The sequence below is a fragment of the Pteropus alecto genome, unplaced genomic scaffold (genome assembly GCF_000325575.1).
Source record: "Pteropus alecto unplaced genomic scaffold, ASM32557v1 scaffold119, whole genome shotgun sequence".
In the NCBI taxonomy this organism is placed as follows: Eukaryota; Metazoa; Chordata; class Mammalia; order Chiroptera; family Pteropodidae; genus Pteropus; species Pteropus alecto.
The window spans coordinates 2,068,398-2,089,723 of NW_006442487.1; the positions used below are offsets into that span (position 1 = coordinate 2,068,398).

Here is a 21,326-nt window from a genome sequence, read left to right on the forward strand (position 1 = left end):
AGAGAGATGGAGGAGATGCGGCAGTGGGAGATGGTTGGGATGGTCCTGGGAACTGCAAGGCTCGGGTGAAGAGGCAAGGCTTAGACGAAGCTGTGAGGCAGCCTCAGAACCATGAAGTACAGCTGCAGACTGGTTTCCGAAACATTCCTACTGATCGCATCTCTGATTGCATCTCTGGCTCTTCATCCTTGTTGACCTGGTATTATTTTTCTTCGTGTATCTTTTGACCTGAATGGTTTGCCTAATATCTAAATTATGACTTTGACTCCTGGAGTAGATTCTGAAAGTGATTACAAACTTATTGAACAAAAAAGACAGACAGGGTTATGCAACAGGAAAATTTCAAATTCTAAGGAAACTTCCTTTTATTTTACACATTACTCATTTGGGGGACTATGTTAAATGGATAATGATCTCACCCATTCATAGCTAAGTTCTTAAAACTAGACTCTTTGGTTCATGTTTTAAAACTACCAGCATCTGATGGCTTTACAGGGGCTGAATTAAAAGTATTGATACAAAAAAAAAGAAAGAAAGAAAGTGGGTTTCAGAACAATGATTCCATTGAGGATAGCAGGAGTTTCAACTGGCACACATCGGGAGACTGATTATAGGTAGGAAAAGTGGTGAAAGTAGAAAGCAACCTGTAGGTATTTATAGTAGATATTTACAATGGAATAAAGAACTATAATGATGAGAAAGTGATAACATAGCCTTTTAAGGAGGATTATTACTTTGCCTGAATAAAAGAACCTTTTGTTCTGGTCAGTGATACCTCTTCAGATTTGGTTACATTTGTTTAGTTACTTTAAGTTTTAGTTCTGTAACCTAAAACTTACTGCCAACTTAATGTAAGGACTTTAACAAATATTATCTGATTTCTCATTTATCTCTCTGGTCAATGTAGCAGAACTTGAAAAGGAGGCTGGAAAGAAGCAGTTGAGAAAGTGAGAATAAAACCAAGAGTGTGTGTAATCCTGGAAGCCAATTGAGGTAAGTGTTTCAAAGATGAGGGAGTGATCCACTCTATCAATGGATGCTTATTGATGAAGTAAAGATAAATAATGCATATTGGCTATCAGATTTAGTGACATGGGGGTCATTAGTGACCTGGACAACAAAAAATTCCCATTTTGCAGCGAAAGCCCCGTTGGTGTGGTATCAAGTGAGAATGGAAGGAGAAGAGTGGAAAACTGTATAAACAGCTCTTTCCAGAAGTTTTAATTAAAAAGAGCAACAGAGAAATGTAGCAGTAGACGATAGAGAAACAATAGCATGTTTGTATATTGATGTTTCTTTGAGAGCTTTGATGGTGAGCACCATACACATAGATCCTTTCCTTATAGAACCCATAATATAGTAGAAGGAAATGGTGTTCAAAGATTACACAGTAATTAGATAATTATCATCTAATTATCTAAGTATTAAAATAAAAAGTGCAAAGTGTGTTCATAGCATAGTTCTCAAACCTTACTTTTTCAAGGACATCAAGAAAGGCTTTTCTAAATAAATGATGTTCAAGTTCCACTCAGGGAGGGTAATAGTACATGCAGAGGCCCTACATAGAGGAAATATGGCTTAACTGAGAAATTGAAAAAAGGCCATTGAGTTTGAAGTGCAGAGAGGGAAGAAGATGAGTGGGGCAGAAGGCAAAGTTGAAAAGATAAGCAGTCACCAGATTATTTAGGTCAGAGCCTATAGAATCAGTTAAGTTCTTTGGTTTTAATGCCAAGAGCATTAGGGACTTTATGTGTCACCCATGACAAAAGTGAACCAGCCAAAATTGAAAGGTAAAAGGTGGAACAGATAGGAAGCAGAATGGAAAGGTGAGTTGCATGACTCCTATTTATACTGCTACAGATGGGACATTAGGCTCAGTCTATTTGTAGCTTTATAATCAGTTATTTCCCAATAAACTTGTTTTCAACAACTGAGAGATTTCTATCTTACTGATCAAATCATACAGTAAACAGGTCCAATTTGTTTGTTAAAATAACCAAAAACAAAAGATCATATTACTTCTGACAATATTTTCCAAAGGTTCTCTTCTGTCACTTAAAAATGAATATACACTCCAACTTTTTATTAGGAAATTTTCAAGCACATAGAAAATGTAAAAAACTTTTGCAGTGAATGTTTTCTCTGTTTTGCTGCACAATTTGGAAGTAAGATACAGACTTCACAGTGCTGCATATACAGATATCTCAGCATGTATCTCTTAAAAATAAGAGCTTTCTTTTTTGTGATCTCAATATTATAATATTTAAGGTAATTAAAATAATTCCCTGATATTATCTAATACATATCAATAGTGAATATCCCCAGATGTCACCTCAAAATCTTTTTTAACAGTTTTATTTGGGATATAATTTCATTTCAAATGCAAGATCCAGTGATTTTGTAAATTTACAAAAGTTATGCAACTAATCTAATTTTAGAGCATTTCTATCACTTCAAGAAGAAACCTCATATACCTGTTTTTTTTTTTTTTTCAATTGAACCTGGATTAATTCAGCGTTCATACATGGCATTTAATTATGTGTCTTTAAATCTTCTAGAACAATCTTCATTTTTCCCTATGTAATTTTAGAAAAGACCAGTTATTTATTTTATAGAATGTTCCACATTCTGAATTTAGCAGTGTTTTTTTTATCATATCATTTAACTTGTTCCTCCAGCTCCCCTACACTCAGTATTTTCTGTCAAGGTCTTGATTAGTTCATTCTGACATATTTGAGATAGAGCCCATTTGTTAATTATCTCTCTCTTCTAAAATATAAGCCTCATGAAGTAGTGGACTTTATTTGTATCGTTTAACAGTAGTGCCTGGCTCATAGTAGGATCTCAATAAACATTTGTTTGAGTGAATAAGTGAATTACCTACATTCAGATTATATATTTTATGTCGTATAGATTCAAACTTAGTTTTAGATATTTTATTTCCATTTTAAATTATATTATGGTAAAAACAAAAGTTATAGAACCATGATTTATTTTCCAAGATTGTCTAAGCCAGTAATTCAGACTGATGAAAAACAAGTTTTCTTCCATTTCAGCATACTATAAACATTTTAGTTGTTTCTCTAATTTTTAGGATATCAAACTTATTTCCATGATTAGGAATTTCATTCTCAAACATCGTGGAATAGATTAAGCCAAATAGATCATGAAGTTTCGATAGAGCTGCTTATCAGAAAATTTAAGGGATTGCATAAATAATCTGTATGCTCATATTCAGGGCTGTTGAGGGATTTCCTGTTAGAATTTACTTCTTCATTAGAGAAAAAACGATATCTAGAGTTACTGAGTTTGGAGTAAATCAAACAAATGTACTGGGATCTTCAGATTCCTGGTTCATTATATGGACAAATTATTTCAGTGTCAGTCAAAGGTTGAAAAAGATTCAGGGGAGTCTAGTTGAAAATGGCTGGCTTCCTAATGTGGAACTTTCCTATATTCCTGAGTACAGCATGACAACTGGTTCTGGCAATGTTATAATAAATAAGTAAAAATAACTGATAAGACATTTTGTTAAGTGTCAGGTTAGCAAATTTTGTGACTCGATATATGCCAAAGCAGTGGATATACCATGGCAGTCTGGCCAATGTTATAGCCTTTACCCTTTAGAGATCTACAATCCAGTGAGAGAAAAGGAAATACAAATGACAATCTACAAATATAAATGGCAGAAAAAATATACAGCCACATGAAGGAACAAAAATAAGTAGTAAGGAATCTGGAATATAAAAGGAAGAAACTCTTAGTAGAGTTTAGAGATTATCCATGGCCAATTTGGATAGTTTCCATTTCCTATTTGCTGATTATAGTTAACACTGTTCCTTAAGCATCCCCACACTTGCAGGTGTGAAGAAAGAAGGGAAAACTTGAATCACTATATTTTGACAGCTCTGGTAATTAGGTTGTATAAGGAAAGAAGTCGAAAATAATAACTTAAATGGTGTTTTTGAGTTTTCTGTACATTTTCATTTTCCCAAGCTATCCTCATTATCATAAAATTTAGTTATATCTAGCCAGAATGCATTATAGAAAAATAAATTAACTAGTTTAACCTAGACTTCTATCTCCACTCCCACCCAAAGAGAGATTTATGCTTCACGTACCTGAAAATTTTAGATTGATTAGACAAATTAGTAGAACACCTGCTTCAATTGTCCATATTTATAGAAACTGATATCAACAAATTTAAATTTTAATAACATTAGACTCTGCCTTTTCAAGGGATCATTTGTCCTGTGACCTTCTGCACTCGAAAGATAGATGTATAGTTACAAATAACCATTTTATTTTCATTAACGTCCTTAACTCGAATTTGCAGCCACTTTACATGCTATAACATTCTTTAATAATGCAGACTTTAAATCAGGCTATTAAGGGTCTAATCTTGGCTCTAGCATTTCCTAGCTATGAGACCTTGGACAAATTATTTAACTTTCCTGAGACTGAATTTCCTCATCTGTCAAATAGGGAAAATAATAGTACTTCATGGAGTTGTGAGAATTAAGTGAGATAATTCATGTCAAACACTTGGAACAGTACCTGTTCAAGGTGAATACTGAATAGTTGTAATCATTATTACATGATTTGTGATAATAGTCATAGGAATATCAATCTTTACATTTATGTAAACTTTTACAGTTGTCAAATCATGGCCAAAGAGTATATCATTTGAACCTGGGGGCAGGGAGTGGGATTGTAAAAGAGAGTGATCATATATCAGCTTAATTTTCATATATGAGAACTAAGACACAGAGAGTTTATATGATTTGTCTGAGAGCATTTAGCACGTAAATGGGAGAGCTGGGCCTTCAACTCTAATGATAATGAACACTAATGATTTGCTGCATCAGTAAAGTTAGTATAGCCTGCTTTGTGAATTTTCCTAAGATACTTTATCTGCCTTCACCAAGCCGTCTTCTTCAATGCTTTTCCTATAATTGAGAACTGTTTTTTTTTTCCTCCCCCCGAGGATGAATTCTGAGTCATCTCTTCTATACGGTTTCTCAAATCAGGCCAGTCATGGAAATGTGGTCCCCTTTGATTCCAGCATAATAAAGTAATGGTAACACAGATTTTTAGTTTGTGATGCTTCTGAGCACACCTTACTATTATTTCCAATAAGCATCCATAATTTAATTATTGTAACAAGTCTATATACTCTGGTCTTTGGATTTTAGGAAATAAGCATTTGTAGTCATTTCTAATGTGAGAAGAGATATGACATATAAATGTATCCAGCTTCAATAACTATATGCTTTTAGTTATTTCATAGCCAGCATATTCATAAATATGCATATTACATCAAATCAAATTATCTGTTCCGTCTTTAGAAAATATTGAAAAAAATGATATGGATGTGGCAGGTTATAGAAGGTAGCGATTCAAGCATCGATACATGTAAAACCAAGTAAGGCTATTTAAAACCACACATAAATAGATGTGTTTTTAACTGTGTTCTCTGCAAAAACATTAAGGAATGTCCCTGGTATTTTGCTTTCTATATTTAGGGCTTTATCTTTTAAAAGTTGTTAGAAGAGATGACAACTATATCCCGGTACAATTAGATTCTAGGGAAAAGTGACAGATTTTAAACTGCAAATCAATTTGGATACATAGTACATTGATTGCCTCAAGAAGCGTCTCATGATCCTCTAATATAAATGTCACTTTTAACACTAAAATGTAGATAAAATTATAAAGAATAAATGGAAGGCACAGTTCTATGTCTTTGCAAAATAATATACAAAAAATATTCCATTTATATCCTGGTCAAATGTGAATAAAATGGAGTTTTAGATGCTCTATGCTAAAAAACACTGACTTGCCAAGCTTTGTGACTTGAGGGATCTTGTCAAGGGTTTCTACAAAATTTATATTATGAGACATTTGTTAAATAGAAACTGGGACAGTGGGGAAAAGACATGTGGCAAACATTATTTTTGGGATGTGATTTTACAAGAGTCATGTCACACAGATGGAAAGAATCTAGAATTCAGTTAGCTTTGGTTCATGTAAAATGTCCCCTTGAATAGTGGAACTGGAATTTTCAGTGCTCCAAGACATTTTGGTTACATCATTTATAGCTACATCTCACCACATTTAAACATGCATTATAGTTCAAAATATGTTGTCAAGCAAGAAAGTCACTGGTAAGTATCCAAAACTTATCAAATGCACAAACAAAAAGAGTTCCTTCTTGGCAGATGCTTAGTTGAATTCCATACATAAATATATAATGGTTTTCTGCAGAGGGTTTCTTAAAGCATTGACACTAGCACTATAAACAATACTATAATTTTGTTCACGGCTTCTTGACTAGAACAAAATGCAAAAGGAGCAAAGCCAGTTCTTCTGAGGCCTTTGCTCTTTTCTTTAGACTATACACTTAGACTTTTCACACAGTTTCAGAAAGGTATTCAGGAGAGATTCATTCCTATGAGTTTAGAAATAACTATAACATGGACTCTGTTGATGATAAGTCATTCATGTCACTTAGATGTTACATTATAGTAAATACAGTGTTCTGCATACCATCTAAATAATTTACATTTGTGATCCAAGTACCAGGTACTTAGTTCAAACTTAGTATATGATTGAATGAATTGAAATAGTTTTATATATTTCCTAACTGTGTCTATCAAGAGGGCCTACCAGCAACAATGCTCTGATAGGATTCTAGGGCTAATGCAGGGGATATACAAAATGATCCTGGAGTATCTTTTAGAGCCAGAAAGTAAGTGCTTAAGAAACAAAATGATAGCAGTATGTCAATGTGACATAGGAGCCAACTAAAAGAGCTCCCAAAGTCTAAAGCTGAAACAATTTTAGCACCAAAATAAATAAAATAGTATTGAAATATTACCTAAAGTATAAAATCAATACTGATGTTCCATTCAGATACCAATGATTGAAAAATAAATTAATGCAGATGAATGAACAAGTCTCCCATACACATGAATTTCAAATAATTTATGTAGATATTCTCCCATCAAGGAGGCTCAGCATAAGTCTCCATTCCTTAAGTGTTGACTACACATAATGACTTCCTTAAAAAGAGTATACAGTATGACTGCTGGTAGGACTGCAAATTGGTACAGCCACTATGGAAAACAGTATGGAGGTTCCTCAAAAAACTAAGAATTGATCTACCATATGATCCAGCAATCCATCTACTGGGTATTTACCCCAAAAGACTTGAAAACCCATATCCAAAAAGATATTTGCACACCGATATTCATAGCAACATTATTTACAGTGGCCAGGAGATAGAAGCAACCCAAGTGTCCTACAATAGATGATTGGATAAAGAAGCTATGGTGCATATATACAGTAGAATACTACTCAACCATAAGAAGAGATGAAAGACTGCCATTTGCAACAACATGGATGGATCTTGAGATAATTATCCTAAGCGAAATAAACCAGACAGAAAAGAGTAAAAATCACATGATATCACTTATATGTGAGATGTAAACCTAAAAGCAACAAATGAACAGGACAGACAAACAGAGACTCATGGACATGGACTATAGACTAGTGGTTACCAGAGAGTAGGGGGTTGGGGAGGAGGGGGGTGGTAGATGGGTTAAAGGGGGTCAAATATAGGGGTAAGGGGAGGGTGAAGTCGGTAAAGAGGATCAAATATATGGTAGCTGAAGGAAACTGGACTTTGGGTGGTAAACACAATAGAATATACAGATGTCAAATTATAATGTACACCTGAAAATTATATAATTGTATTAACCAGTGTTACCCCAATAAACTTAATTTAAAAAAATAAAAATAAAATATAGCTGCTTAAAGCAATAAAAAAAAATTCTATCTTTCACTAAATGTATTGATTGTAGGAGAAATAGCAAATGAGTAGCTAGATAGATGCTAAGGAGGTATTTGATAAAATCCAACATCCATTCCTAATTTTAAAGACTTTTTAAAAATATGTAGATTTTTATGCTTTCACATGATAAAAATATATAAATATATGACCAAATCCAGCATTATATTCACTGGTGAAACACAAGATGCATTCCCATTAACTTCTGGAACAAGGTAAGGATTTCCTGCCACCACAACAATTTAACACTGCTCTGGAGGAACTGACCCACTCAATTAGGCAGGACACATAAATAAGGAGGATAAGTGCTGGAAATGCAGAGGCAAGATTCTACTGCTTTTAGATTATTACCTAGAAAAAGCTAAGAGAATCAATTAGAAAAACTATTAGAAACTTAAGGAGATTAGAAAAAAATAGTGTTTAAAAATCAAGTGAAACTAGTCTGCATAGTATGATATTGGATACCTGTCATCATACATTTGTCCAAACCTGTAGAATGTACAACATCAAGAGTGAACCCTAATGGACTTTGGGTGACAACGATGTGTCAGTGTAGGCTCATCAGTTATAACAAATGTCTCACTCTGGTGGGGGATGTTTATGGTGAAGGCTGTCGGGGTGGGAGCAGAGGGTATATGGAGAATCTACCTTTTACTTAATTTTGCTGTGAACCTAAAACTTCTTCAAAAAATAGAATCTAAAAAAAAAAAGAGTACAGTATGGAAATGGAGGGTAATCTTACAGTGGAGAAAGCTGAAAAACACTACGTAAGTCAGGTGATCAAGGTTAGCATCAGTAATAAGTCACCTAGTATGTACCCTTGATATGATGTAATAAGAATCATACTTTATCTGTTTTCTTCCTCCCAAGAACTTACAACCTAACTCTAACCATGAGAAAATAATCAGACATGCCTAAAATGAAAAACATTCTAAAAAAGAAATACCTGATCAGTATTTCTCAAAACAGTCAAAATCATCAAAACTAAGGAAATTCTGAGAAACTACTAGTCTAAAGGAGCCTAGGAGACATGATGTCTAAATTTAATGTGGGATCCTGGATGGATTCCTCAGACAGAAAAAGACATTAACTAAAAACTAAGTAAATTTGATTAAAGAATGAACTTAATGTGTCCGTATTGGCTCATTAGTTGTGGCAGGTGTACCGTGTTAATGTAGGATATTAGCAATAAGGGAAACTGAGTGCAGAGGATACAGCAATTCTCTGTACTAGCAACACAAACAATTCTAAAATTAAGTTTGTTTAAAAAGCATATCACTTCATTATCATAGAGCTAAACAATAACAATGATTTGTTTTTCTGAAGATAAAATCCAAAATATTAAGATGGTGAAGTACTTGTTTCTTTAAAATAAACACTTAGCTAAAATGTACACTTAAAGCTTACACCCTCTCATAATCACTCTTTTCTATTTTATCTTGTTCATCTGCAATATTTTGTTGTTGCTATAAGCTTTCTGGTATCACCCTTAAGATGGTAGAAATTGATATCTTGTCATTTGAAAATTTTGTGGAAGGAAAGAGGAGGCAGCATTTCAAATTCTACACCTTTTCCCTAGAATAACAAATGCTCCATGACACAACTATACTTGAGGGAATTCACATGAGAAGAATGGTTTCAATACATCACAGCTTTCCATCATGTTGATCCCAGTCAAGATAAGAGCAATAATTTCTCCCTCAAAACAGTCATGTTAACAGCTAGAATAGAATGTGTTCATGCTTGAATTTTATTGAGAAGGAAGGATATCATATTACATGCATTTGCTAGCGCAAGATATTTTCAGGAAATTGTGGAATATCACTGAATTTCTCCATAAAACCTCTTTGTCTCTTAGTTGGCCTGTAAATTAGATTGTACTGCAGCTGTTCTCTATATTATCATTCAATGTGAAACCGTAAAACTTAGTGTGATAATTAAAGGTATTGTTTATAATATATGTAGGCTATTATTATTTTATAATTTAGTAACTGTTTGTTATCTTGAATCCTTTAAGTAGCTTTATAAGAAGCATTTAATTTAGTAGCGTGGTACTTAAAATTACATTAGGTAGTGTGAACAAAGAACACCCAGTTTCTTTTTATAGGGGCCTCATCCAAGTATTCAGACCTTTGTAGAAGAGTTGGGTACTTCAGATTGAGTCTTGGAGCAATTGTCAGCTATTTCAAAAAGGATTTTCAACTCAAGTGCATGTGTCTATGAGAATCCATCTACAGTTAGACATATCATTGAAAATTCAATGAAACGATTTGTAAGAGTAGGTCTCTTAAATAACTAGCATTGGCAATATCTATCTACAATAGAAATTACACTGTGAAACATTAAAAGATACTTTTAATTAACAAATTCATATTGACTTTTACCTGAGCATGTTCCCTGAAAAATGGTATAAATAAAATGTTTCAAGGAGAAAAATCGATATGATGACTGGTTTACAACAGTGTAATAATATGAATATTTTGTATTGTTTTTGGCTTTTCCTTTTTACCTCAGAGCCTTAGCATCTGCTATTCCTTCTGTTTGGAGCATTCAGTCAACTTTTGACTCTTTGTATTACTCTCATCTTATTTAACTCCTTCATCTGGCTAGCTCTGATTTATCCATTAGGTCTCAGATTATATATTGGTATCTCAAAGTCGACCTTCCATTCTGAATTAGGTCCTTCATTATACCTTTCATAGCATCCTGTACTTTTCCTTCAATATTCCAATTATAATTATATACTCACTTGTTTGATATTTGTGTAATAACTGTTATCTTTACTAGACCATAATCTCCATGGCATATAACATGGTGTTGGGCACATAATATGATCAAAGGGGAGCTGATTTTTTTTTTTTTTTAAGAATGAATGAACACATAAGATTACCAACAGGGTTGTCACAATTTATATCTAATCTTTATACAAAATTAGCAGACTTTACACAAATAGAGATACAGAGAATCAGGTGTATCTTCTATAATAGAAACAGAAGGTAAGCCACAATACTTTTAAACAAAGAGCAAGAGACTTTGTTGGTGTTACTTATTCTATTTTCTCAGTGTTCTTTATCTTTTGAGAAAAGAACACACAGATTCTGCAATTCTGAAGGCCTCTGACATCAATTGTCTTATGTCAGTACCTTCTTCCAATTCCCCTGTGAAGTTATTCGAAACCTTATATTTTTACTTTTAAATTTCTGACATTTTTTTTACATAACTGTGACCATTATCACAATAATTCCTTTTTAAATTTTAATTTTAATTTTTAAAATTTTCTTCTCCACCCCTCCCCTTTGGCAACCATCAGCTTGTTCTCTATATCTCTGGGTTTGTTTCTGTTTTGTTTATTCATTTTTTTTAGATTTCATACATGAGATCATAGGTATTTGTCTTTCTCTGACTTACTTCACTTAGCATAATAACCTCTAGGTCCATCCATGTTGTTACAAATAGCAAGAGTTCATTCTTTTTTATTGCTGAGTAATATTCCATTGTGTATATGTGTGTGTCTATGTGTGTGTATATACAAATATATCACATCTTCTTTATCCATTCATCTGTTGATGCACATCTAGGTTGCTTTTACATCTTGGTTATTGCTGAATAATGCCGCAATGAACATAAGGGTGCGTCTATCTTTTTGAATTAGTATTTTTATTTTCTTTAGATAGGTACCCAGAATTGGAATTGCTGTATCATATGGCAGTTCTAATTTTAATTTTTTTTTTGAGGAATCTCTATTGTTTCCCATTATGGCTATACTAATTTACAATTCCTCCAAGAGTGTACAAGGGTTCCCTTTCTCCAAATCCTTACCAGCACTTGTTATTTGTTGATTTATTGATGATAGACATTCTGACAGGCGTGAAGGGATAGTACACTGTGGTTTTAATTTGTGTTTCCCTAGTGATTAGTGATAGTGAACATCTTTTCATATGTCTGTTGGCTATCTGTATGTCCTATTGGGAGTAATTTCTATTCAGATCCTCTGCCCATTTTTTAACTGGCTTGTTTACCTTTTTGGTATTAAGTTGCATGAGTTCTTTATATATTTTGTATATGAACCCTTTATCAGATGTATCACTTGAAAATGTCTTCTCCCATTAACTAGGATATCTTTTTGACTTGTTGTTGGTTTTCTTTCTGTACAAAAACTTTTAGTGTAATGTAGTCTCATTTGTTGATTTTTTTTTTCTTTTGTTTCTCTCACTTGAGGAGATATATCCAAAAAGATACTGCCAAGAGCCATGTCAAAGAGTTTACTACCTATGTATTCTTCTAGGAGTTTTATGGTTTCAGGTCTAACATTTAAGTCTTTAATCCATTTCGAGTTTATTTTTGTATATGGTTTAAGAAAGTGGTCCAATTTCATTTTTTACATGGATCTGTGATTTTAATTATTGGTCTCAAAACTCCTATGCTACCTCACCCTGCCTTAATCTTAGTAGATAATCTTGACACCTACATTTGAGTGAAAATAAAGGCTATAAAGTGAGAAATACTTCAACTTTCTCCCTTTCATCTCTCTCCACCCCTACTCCTCCCACAAAAAGCCGGCAGCCATATGCTTTTTAATTTTTTTTATTTTTTCTCTTACAAGAAGCATTTTCCACCTGTGACTTTAATTTGGTTCTTCTCTGTTTCCTCTATGGTTTTGCTGTATCCATCTCCTTTCTTTTCTATCTTCTTAAAACTTGTTTATATTTTATCCTTTTTATCAAACTATGAATATGTTCATTCATTCTATAAAAATTAATGAAAAACATCCTTTTCTTTAATTCCGCATCCCTCATTATAGTTACCTTTGTATTCCTTTACTTTTCATCTCATATGAGTCTGTCTACCCTATGTCTCTACTTTCTCACCTCTCAATTAGTTTTTAACCTACTGTCAATTGGTTAACACAAGAACACAGCAAATGAAATGCAGGAAACTATCGCCAAGAGTCCGTAACATCTGTTGCATTAAGTTTATGATAAGTACATGCGTTTGGTTGACTTAGAGAGTCAAAATCAAGATTGATACTGACAAAAAATCTATGATATGGCTGATCATCTTTTTATTCTATTTAAAATACTTTATTGGCTTTCTAAAACCTATAAGACAGTATCCAAGATTTTATTTTATTTTTTAACATTGAGAGCGTTATTTCATTTTTATATTTTATACCAATTATGTAGCAGTACTATATAGGAAATATAATCAATAATATTGTATTAACTATGTATAGTGCCAGGTGGGCAATATCAAAGATTTTTAAATGACCTAAGAGGGCCTCCATGATTGAGCTATTTCCTGTCTATGCCTCTTCACCTGCTGCCATTGCCCTCTTGCACTTTAGGCTTCATCAGCACTAAATACATGATACTTTCAGAATCCTGTGTGTGTGTGTGTGTGTGTGTGTGTGTGTGTGTGTGTGTGTGTGTGTTTTACGTATTGTTTCCTATGCCTAAAATGTCTTTCACTTCTCACTTCCTGGGTAAACTCCTGTTTATCCTTCAAAATCCTGTACAGACATCATAAACTCCAGGTAGCTTTTCTGAATGTCCTTCTCCCCCAGAGTTACCCATCCACCTATCCATTCATTTGTTTCTTTATTATTGGGCAAATATTTATTGAGTACTTAGTGTAGTCCAAATGCCGTGTTAGGTACTGAGAGCACAATGGTCAATAAGAAAGATCAAACATGGCCTTTTACCCTTCTTGGCTTTATATTTAGCAGTGGGTACACACACACAAACACAATATACACATATCCAACAAATTATACAAATGAAATAATCACTAATTTACAAAGTGCTATGAATAAAAGAAACAAGGAACTGGGATACAGTATAATAAAGAGGAGTGGTAGACATAGAGGCAACCTACATTAGTATGAGGTTGTGCCATATGAAATTGCTTGTATTTGACTGTTTTGTATTATATAATTGGCAGTTTGATGTGGTTCAATGTAATATTTGCCTTTCTGATGAATTGACATTTAAACTTAGACATGAAGGATGATATGAAACTGGCCGTGATGGCTAAGCTTGGAGCTTAGTATATTCCACAAACCAAGAGAAGACTGGAGAAGATAGAATTGAGAAGAGGGATGAGTGACTTTAGATGGAAGTAAGGGAGATCATACAGGACAGATCATACAGGACCTTTATAGGAGTTTGGATTTGATTCTTATTAAGGTGTGAAGCCGCTGGAGTATTTTAAGGTCCTTCTTATTGCAGCGTAGGACCAGAATGGAAAAAGGAGTAGAAATAGGGCAATCAATTTAGGAGTTGATATAAGGAGGCAATATAGTGTTGTGTTAGATATGAAGGGTTTGGAGTCAGGCCACCTTGTTTTAAATATGTGGTGACAGAAAGAAATCTAACTATGGGAGGGGAACACACAATGCATATATGTAGTTATATATATATATATATATATATATACACACACACACACACACACACACATACATACATATATATATACATATATATATACATACATATATATATACATATCTGTCTTACTGTTCAATTGTACACCCGAAACTTAACGAGATTTCATTAACCAATGTCATAATTAATTAATTAATTAATTCTGGTTCTGACATTTATTAACTATTACTTTATGTAAGTTACTCAAATTCTTGAAGCCTCAATTTCTCTCTCTGTGAATTAGGGAGAATAGTAGAATCAGTCTCATAGTATAAATCTAGAGATTGAATGACATAATCCATTACAAAACACTAAGCATTCCCTGGTAAAAAAAAAATAAACAGCAGTAGATAACTAGAGATTAATAGTCCATGTGAGAGATGATAGTGCCTGGACTAACTTAGTGACAGTATACTTGGAGAGAAGTGAATGGATACGAGACTTATTGTGGAGGTTTAAACAGCGGGACTTAGTAAAGGATTAAATGTGAGTGCTGAGGGAGATTTTTTGAAGGATCTTTTTCAGGTGTTTCTGAATTTCTAGATTTCTTTCAAAGAATGGAGTGGATTGTCCTGCACTTTTGTAAGTTAGAGAGGTCTGCCTGGTATAAAATTTAGCAATAAAAGTTTTCTCTCTCTTTATACCATATAAAGCAGAATGAAAGAAAAAAAATTACATGTTATACAATATAAAGGGAATGCTTATTAAAAATTTTAGATAACAAAAGTATAAGAGGTATATCAGACACTTTGTTGTATTTATGCACAATGTCTAAAATATGCAAAAATCTTAAATATGTATATTCTTTGTTCCCAAGATCTAAGATTTTGAAATTTTCTACTGTACTGTGTGATAGATGGTGAACCATTAAACTTATGTGTTTATTTTGTCTTACATTAAAGTGGTTTAGTAATCATTTCATCTGCTTCTCTCACAGGATGGAGCCCAGTTGGTATACCAGCAGTTGAAGAACTTAAAGAGGGTGTCTAACTGTAATCTCCTTAGCAACTGAGAGTCTGCTCTGGGAACCATTAGGCACCATGGGAAAGCGGGATAATAGGGTAGCCTATATGAATCCTATAGCGATGGCCAGATGGAGGGGCCCAAGTCAGTCTGCAGGCCCAACAATACAAGATTATCTCAATCGACCAAGGCCCACATGGGAAGAAGTGAAGAAACAATTAGAAAATAAAAAGAAAGGCTCTAAGGCTTTAGCTGAATTTGAAGAAAAAATGAACGAGAATTGGAAGAAAGAACTAGAAAAAAGCAGAGAGAAAGTCTTAAGTGGAAATGAAAGTTCATCCAAAAAAAGAGAAAGAAAGAAAAAGAAAAAGAAGAAATCTTGTCGGTCTTCGTCTTCATCAAGCTCTGATTCTTCAAGCAGCTCTTCAGATTCTGAAAATGAAGAAAAGAAACAAGTAAAAAAGAGAAAGAAAAAGAAGAGCCATTCACACAAGTCATCAGAAAGCTCTACATATGAATCTGAATCAGAGAGCAAGGAATCTGGGAAAAAGAAAAAGAAGTCAAAGGACGAAACAGAGAAAGAAAAATATATTAGAAGTGTCAGCAAAAAAAGAAAGAAGATTTATCCTGAAGATAAGCCTTTATCATCGGAGTCCTCATCAGAATCAGATTATGAAGAAGAATTTCAAGCCAAAAAGAAGAGAAGATGTGAAGAACGAGAAAAAGCAGTGGAAAAAGCAAAGAAGAAGAAGAAGAAGCAGCACAAAAAACACAGTAAGAAGAAGAAAAAGAAGTCGAATTAAGTCACAAGTCAGGATAACATCAAGAAAAAAGGCAAAATTTCCCTATTTAAAAAAAAGCAAGATCTAAAGTGAACTTCAACTGTGAATGTTAGGGCACATTTACCAAAATGCATGAGTTTCCCTGTGTTAATAGAATTATTATTGGACTTTGAGTTGCCAGTCAAATGCCACTGTGCCAAAAAGGGCCATAATTGTTGCCTGCAGCTTAAATATAGGATTTTGTTTGTGTGTTTTTCCTTCCAGTGTATTAATTACTCTGAGAACTAAAATGCTGTTGTCACACTAGTGGTTAAAACGTTTTCAATTAAAGTAAAATGTTTTAGATAATAAATTTTGACAAAGTATATCTAATATTAAAATTATCTAATTTGGATACATCTTTAAAATACAATCTGAAATATCCAGACAATTATAGTTGACATTTTTGAAGCATGGACTTAACATTGATGTCTTAAAATACTTTTGAAGATTAGTTTAGTTTAGTTTACTTTTCTCCTTAAGAAACTTTTGTTTACATGGGGAAAGGGCTTGTGGGGGAAAAAAGAGTTTGCTATCACTTTGGCTAGCTGAATAGTGTGCCTTTGATCCTTACACATTCTATTTTTGCCAGTGCAGCAGCCATTCTTTTCTTAGTGAAATTCTGAGATATTGTTGTATGCTGTTTCAAGTGAACAAGAAAGACAGCAACTTAGTAGTATAAGTAAGCCCCCAATTCTATGAAATTTACCTCTACTTCAAAGTACTGAATAGTATTTAGCATTAGAGTATTACATGATTTGAATTAACTTTGATACCCTTTGGAGGGGAATAATTTTAAATAGACCCTGGTATTTTTTGATTAATAAAGATTCTGAAATATTTTGCATGTTTTATACTATTCAGTTTTGATTATCCAGGGATGTTCTGTATAACCAGTAATCCTTTTTTTTATATGATTTATGCTTAAGATACAAGTTTCAAGTTTGTAATTTCTTAATCTTACCATATTAATTTAATTACCGTGTTTAATTGCACACTTGCCGAAATACTTAGCATGTAAAAAGAAGGTTTTTAAAAAATATTTAATGCCTTCATATTGAAGCTGGTTTACTGTAAGCAAGTTGAGTGCCAGGTATCTTGTATGCTGTGTGTCTTGTAACATAAAACTACTGCCACACTCTTAGTAAATGTGCTGTTTAAAAGTTTGTTGTCTTAAGCATTAATATTGAATTAAAATAGAAGTTAAATTTAGGAGATAATGATATCATTGATCTTCCTATGTCATGTTTTACTGATATTTGGTACCTCATTTCTGTTGCTGATTCACGTTTATCACTAATGCTGAAATGAGTTGAAAATTATTTTTACTTTACATTTTTATATATTAAGTAATGTGGATTATAAATTGATGCCTCAAAAAACACCTATTACAGAGGATATGTTCATTGTAATGTCATATGTACAAAATATTTTGGCATGATGAGAGAGTCAATAGCTATTTTTTTAAATAGATTTCATGTCAGCTCCCTTGAATCACAAGCAATTATAATTATACAAAACATCTAGTAGATAAATAATATATTGGCTCCCAAAAGTTTTGAAATGGAAATAACAAAATTTCTCAGTAAGGATCATGGAAAAGTATAAATGTAATGCCAAATGTAAGCTTCATAACATTATCTGTTTCCTAAGAATATATCTATATCTATATAAAATTATTATATTTAAGGGGTATTTTGTATCCATATAGAGTTTTTCAAAATTGTTGTTCAATAAAATATGAAAAAAGCTTATATTATTTGTAGAATGTGGCAAAGATTATTAAATATCTATGTGCTCCCATCACTTCCCAGCCCCTTGTAGTTAGGCTATGCCATTTGACTACTTCTAGCAGAAGGATTGCAGAGAGATTGTGAACAGAAGTGATGTGTTGTTTTGATATTGGAGCGATAAAAGTCCTGTGTGGATCCTCCAGCTCTCTCATTACCTGCCACAGTGACCTGAAAGCAATGTAATCCACATGGCATACGTACAAGATGGATGCAACCTGGATCTCTAAGTCACTGTCTGTAAAGAACCTCCCCTGGAGAGCTGATGAATTCGCAGTGAATGTTTTCAGAGTAAGAAATAAACTGTTACGTGTTAAGCCACTGAGATTCGGGGTCTTCTTTGTTACTACAGTATCACCTAACCTAATCTGACTAATAACATAGGGCTCTAGAATGTTTGTTTCAGTTTTTACATAAAATAACTCACATATCTTCTATCACATCTAAGTAGTCTGCAGTTTCAGAGGGATTTTTTTATGCATAGTAGAAGGAAATGTTAGTTCATTTACAATGATTTTTATGTAATAACTAAAGAAGAGAGTAGTCTAACATAGTATTTCATGCTTATCAGCAATGCTGACAAAATAAGAAATAAAGTTTCATTATTCCTCTGATTGTAGCCAAAACAATCTTCCAATAAGTGATTTGTGAAGGAAATTTAAAAAGCACTCATGGGGTCCTGATAAAGAAGAGGAATGCTATTTTATACATATAAATATAGATGATATGGTAAAGAAAAGTGATATGGGAATATGTGGACAATGAGCTAAATAGATTTAGGTGAACATTTAATATGTAGCCTCCAGACTGAGTGAAAAATATATCCCTTATGTGAAAACTACTAAAGTTATTATTAGTAATTTGCTTTATGTAACTTTAAGAATAATAGCTTTAGCCATAACATTCAACAAATGTTGACCGTAGAAAGGGAAGCAGTGATGAAGTCAATAAGAAAGTAGATGGGAGAGAGGAAAAACAATACAATCTAGATTAGGAATGTAGCTGCAATCACAAGAAGAATTTGAAAGATCTTAGCCTGAAGATGAAAGATTAGATTGGAGGTAAGGAGAATGAATAAAATTTGGGGTTCTGGTTTTGTATTTTGTGATAATTCCTTTGATTATAAATTTATCTTGAGAAAGTTGTACCTTTGACATTGTAACTCTATAATCATTTCCTTTTTGACCATTTTTATTTTACAAAAAGCAATATTCTGATGTAGATTTATAGCTACTTTATGACTCATGAAAATTGTAGCCAAACAAAACATGTCTATGTACTTCAGAGCTGAACTGACTTTCCTAGTCCTTCCTGAGTTCCAAACAAAATGTGTTCTTTCTTCAAATTACTCCATCACTTTTACTTGTCTCTTTCATGACACTTACCTTAATTTACTTTGTATTATATATTTTGTGTACTTATGTACTCTACTTATTAAGAGTACTTGCTCTTAACTAAGCACTAGGTTGAAATTCTTAGTGTGCCATTTCTTGATATGTGACTCTAAGTAAGTTAGTTTACCTCAATGTGCCTCAATTTCCTCAGATTGAGAGGAAAAATCAGAAAAAAATAGTATCTATCTCTAGAATTATTACGCAAAGAAGACAAAATAACATTTAAAGCATCTAATACAGTCCCTGGCACATAGTAAATGCTCAATAAATGTTATTCTTTTATCTATTCCTATCTTCATCATCAGCATCATTATATCATTATCCCCACTACTGTATTTTAACCTCCTCAAAGGTAGAAGCTGTTTCATCTTTGATCTCTTAGAATAATGGTACACAATGTTCTGCATACGATAGGTGTCTCATGATTTTCAGTAAATCGTATTAGTTGGTCAGGCCCTGCAAGAAAAGAAAATCTGAATAAATGCAATGTATTAGATGCTATGTATAAGCTCCCAAGCTCAGTTTTTAATCAACTTACTGAAATATAATTTGCATGGCATATGATTTAACTTTTAAAAATATACATTTCAATGTTTTTTAATATACTCATAAATATGTAAGCAAAACCACAATCAATGTTAGGACATTTTAATCATCTCAAAAATAAATTCCATATTTTCTCATTCCTACTACCTCCCAGCCTCCCAGCCCTAAAACACTGCTGACATGCTTTCTGTCTCTATAGTTTTCCCTGTTCTGGACATTTCCTATAAATGTAATTATACAATATGTGGTCTTTTGTGGCTGCCTTCTTTCACTTACTATAATATTTTCAAGGTCCATCCATTTTGTAGCATGTATCAAGAACTATATACCAAGAAAATATGAAAGAAAATCTAGTACATACAAAATTTCTGCTGGAACCAGGAAAAACACCACCTCCATACTTATGTTGAGCATCATTAATCTGACTTGTACTGCTTCAAATATTGCAGACTATTTGAGAGATTATATTTTCTGGACATAAAAATGTTCAAATAAGGATTCATGAGAGAGCAATTGAACCAATTTTTATGATGGAGGCTGATAACATTAACACAAGTTGAGTATGATTTTGCACTGAGAAATTTGGCAAGAGTAGAAGTGTTTAAAGAGGACTATGGATATGCTAATATCCCCTCCAATATACTACTGCATTGAATGGCATAATTAAGAACTCTATATGCTGTTTTCAGATATCTTTTTCCAGAAGTTGTTTACTAAAATCAAATGATTTATATGATTAATAATGTTATTATAAATGACCTTATTGCTAGTTATTTTTAGCATCTTGTTGCCTGTGTGGGGATAGTAAATCTTTTATTTTTTCCTTGTATTCAAGCTGAAATAAAGTTTATAGAATTATTTTACATACTGTAAAATGATTACCCATTCTGCTATCTTAGAACTCAAAATGCCATAGCTTATGGAAACTTGTGAAATATAAATGCAAACCAACTTTTTAACCATTAAAATAACCGTTTGTATCAAAGTGTTTATATTAAGTCACCAAATATTTCCATGGACTCTATTTTTCAAACAATCTTGATCAAATATTTTTAATAAGAATACTATCTAAGAATAGCCAGTGAAATATGATCTTGTAAAAGCCTGGTTATTCTCCACACAGGAGGAAAGCCTGAAAGTTTGAGAGTCTCTGCATTTGGTTTGTACATTGTGCTGTGTGACAGGCCTGCAGACTATGAGGTTAGTGTTCCCACCATTCAGACTATCTTGTGATAGTTTTAGACTCTAAAATTGCATCAAAGATCTTTAGATAATAATTCTGACAACTCAGGAAAGTGTTTAATTTTTTTTTTTTTTTTTTTTACTTAAAGAGTCTGACTACATGGTATTTCATGAACAAAACAGGAATAGTTTTAAAGGATATCTCCGAAACCTTTTAGTTTAAACTAAAAATCAACAGTTTTGCACCTGTTGTCCATCCCTTCTTTTGACAGCATTATATGAACCTAGAGGATTCAAATACATAGTGTGACCAAAAAACACTCCCTCCATTCTCTGAATAACTGCTGTAGACA

The 21,326-nt window shown here is 33.0% G+C and overlaps 1 protein-coding gene across 3 annotated transcripts in view; it reads left to right on the forward strand.

Moving 5' to 3' along the window:
- The window catches only part of FAM133A (family with sequence similarity 133 member A), a 44,875-nt gene extending 28,631 nt beyond the window's left edge, over window positions 1–16,244 (forward strand). For all 3 annotated transcript variants that reach the window (XM_025039588.1, XM_006921489.3, XM_025039589.1), the window contains exons 3-4: window positions 908–993; window positions 15,215–16,244. In XM_025039588.1, the coding sequence (XP_024895356.1) occupies window positions 15,318–16,043 (726 nt within the window). In that variant the 5' untranslated portion in view covers window positions 908–993; window positions 15,215–15,317 and the 3' untranslated portion in view covers window positions 16,044–16,244. The remainder of the gene's footprint in view (window positions 1–907; window positions 994–15,214) is intronic.
- The last annotated feature ends 5,082 nt before the right edge of the window (window positions 16,245–21,326 follow it).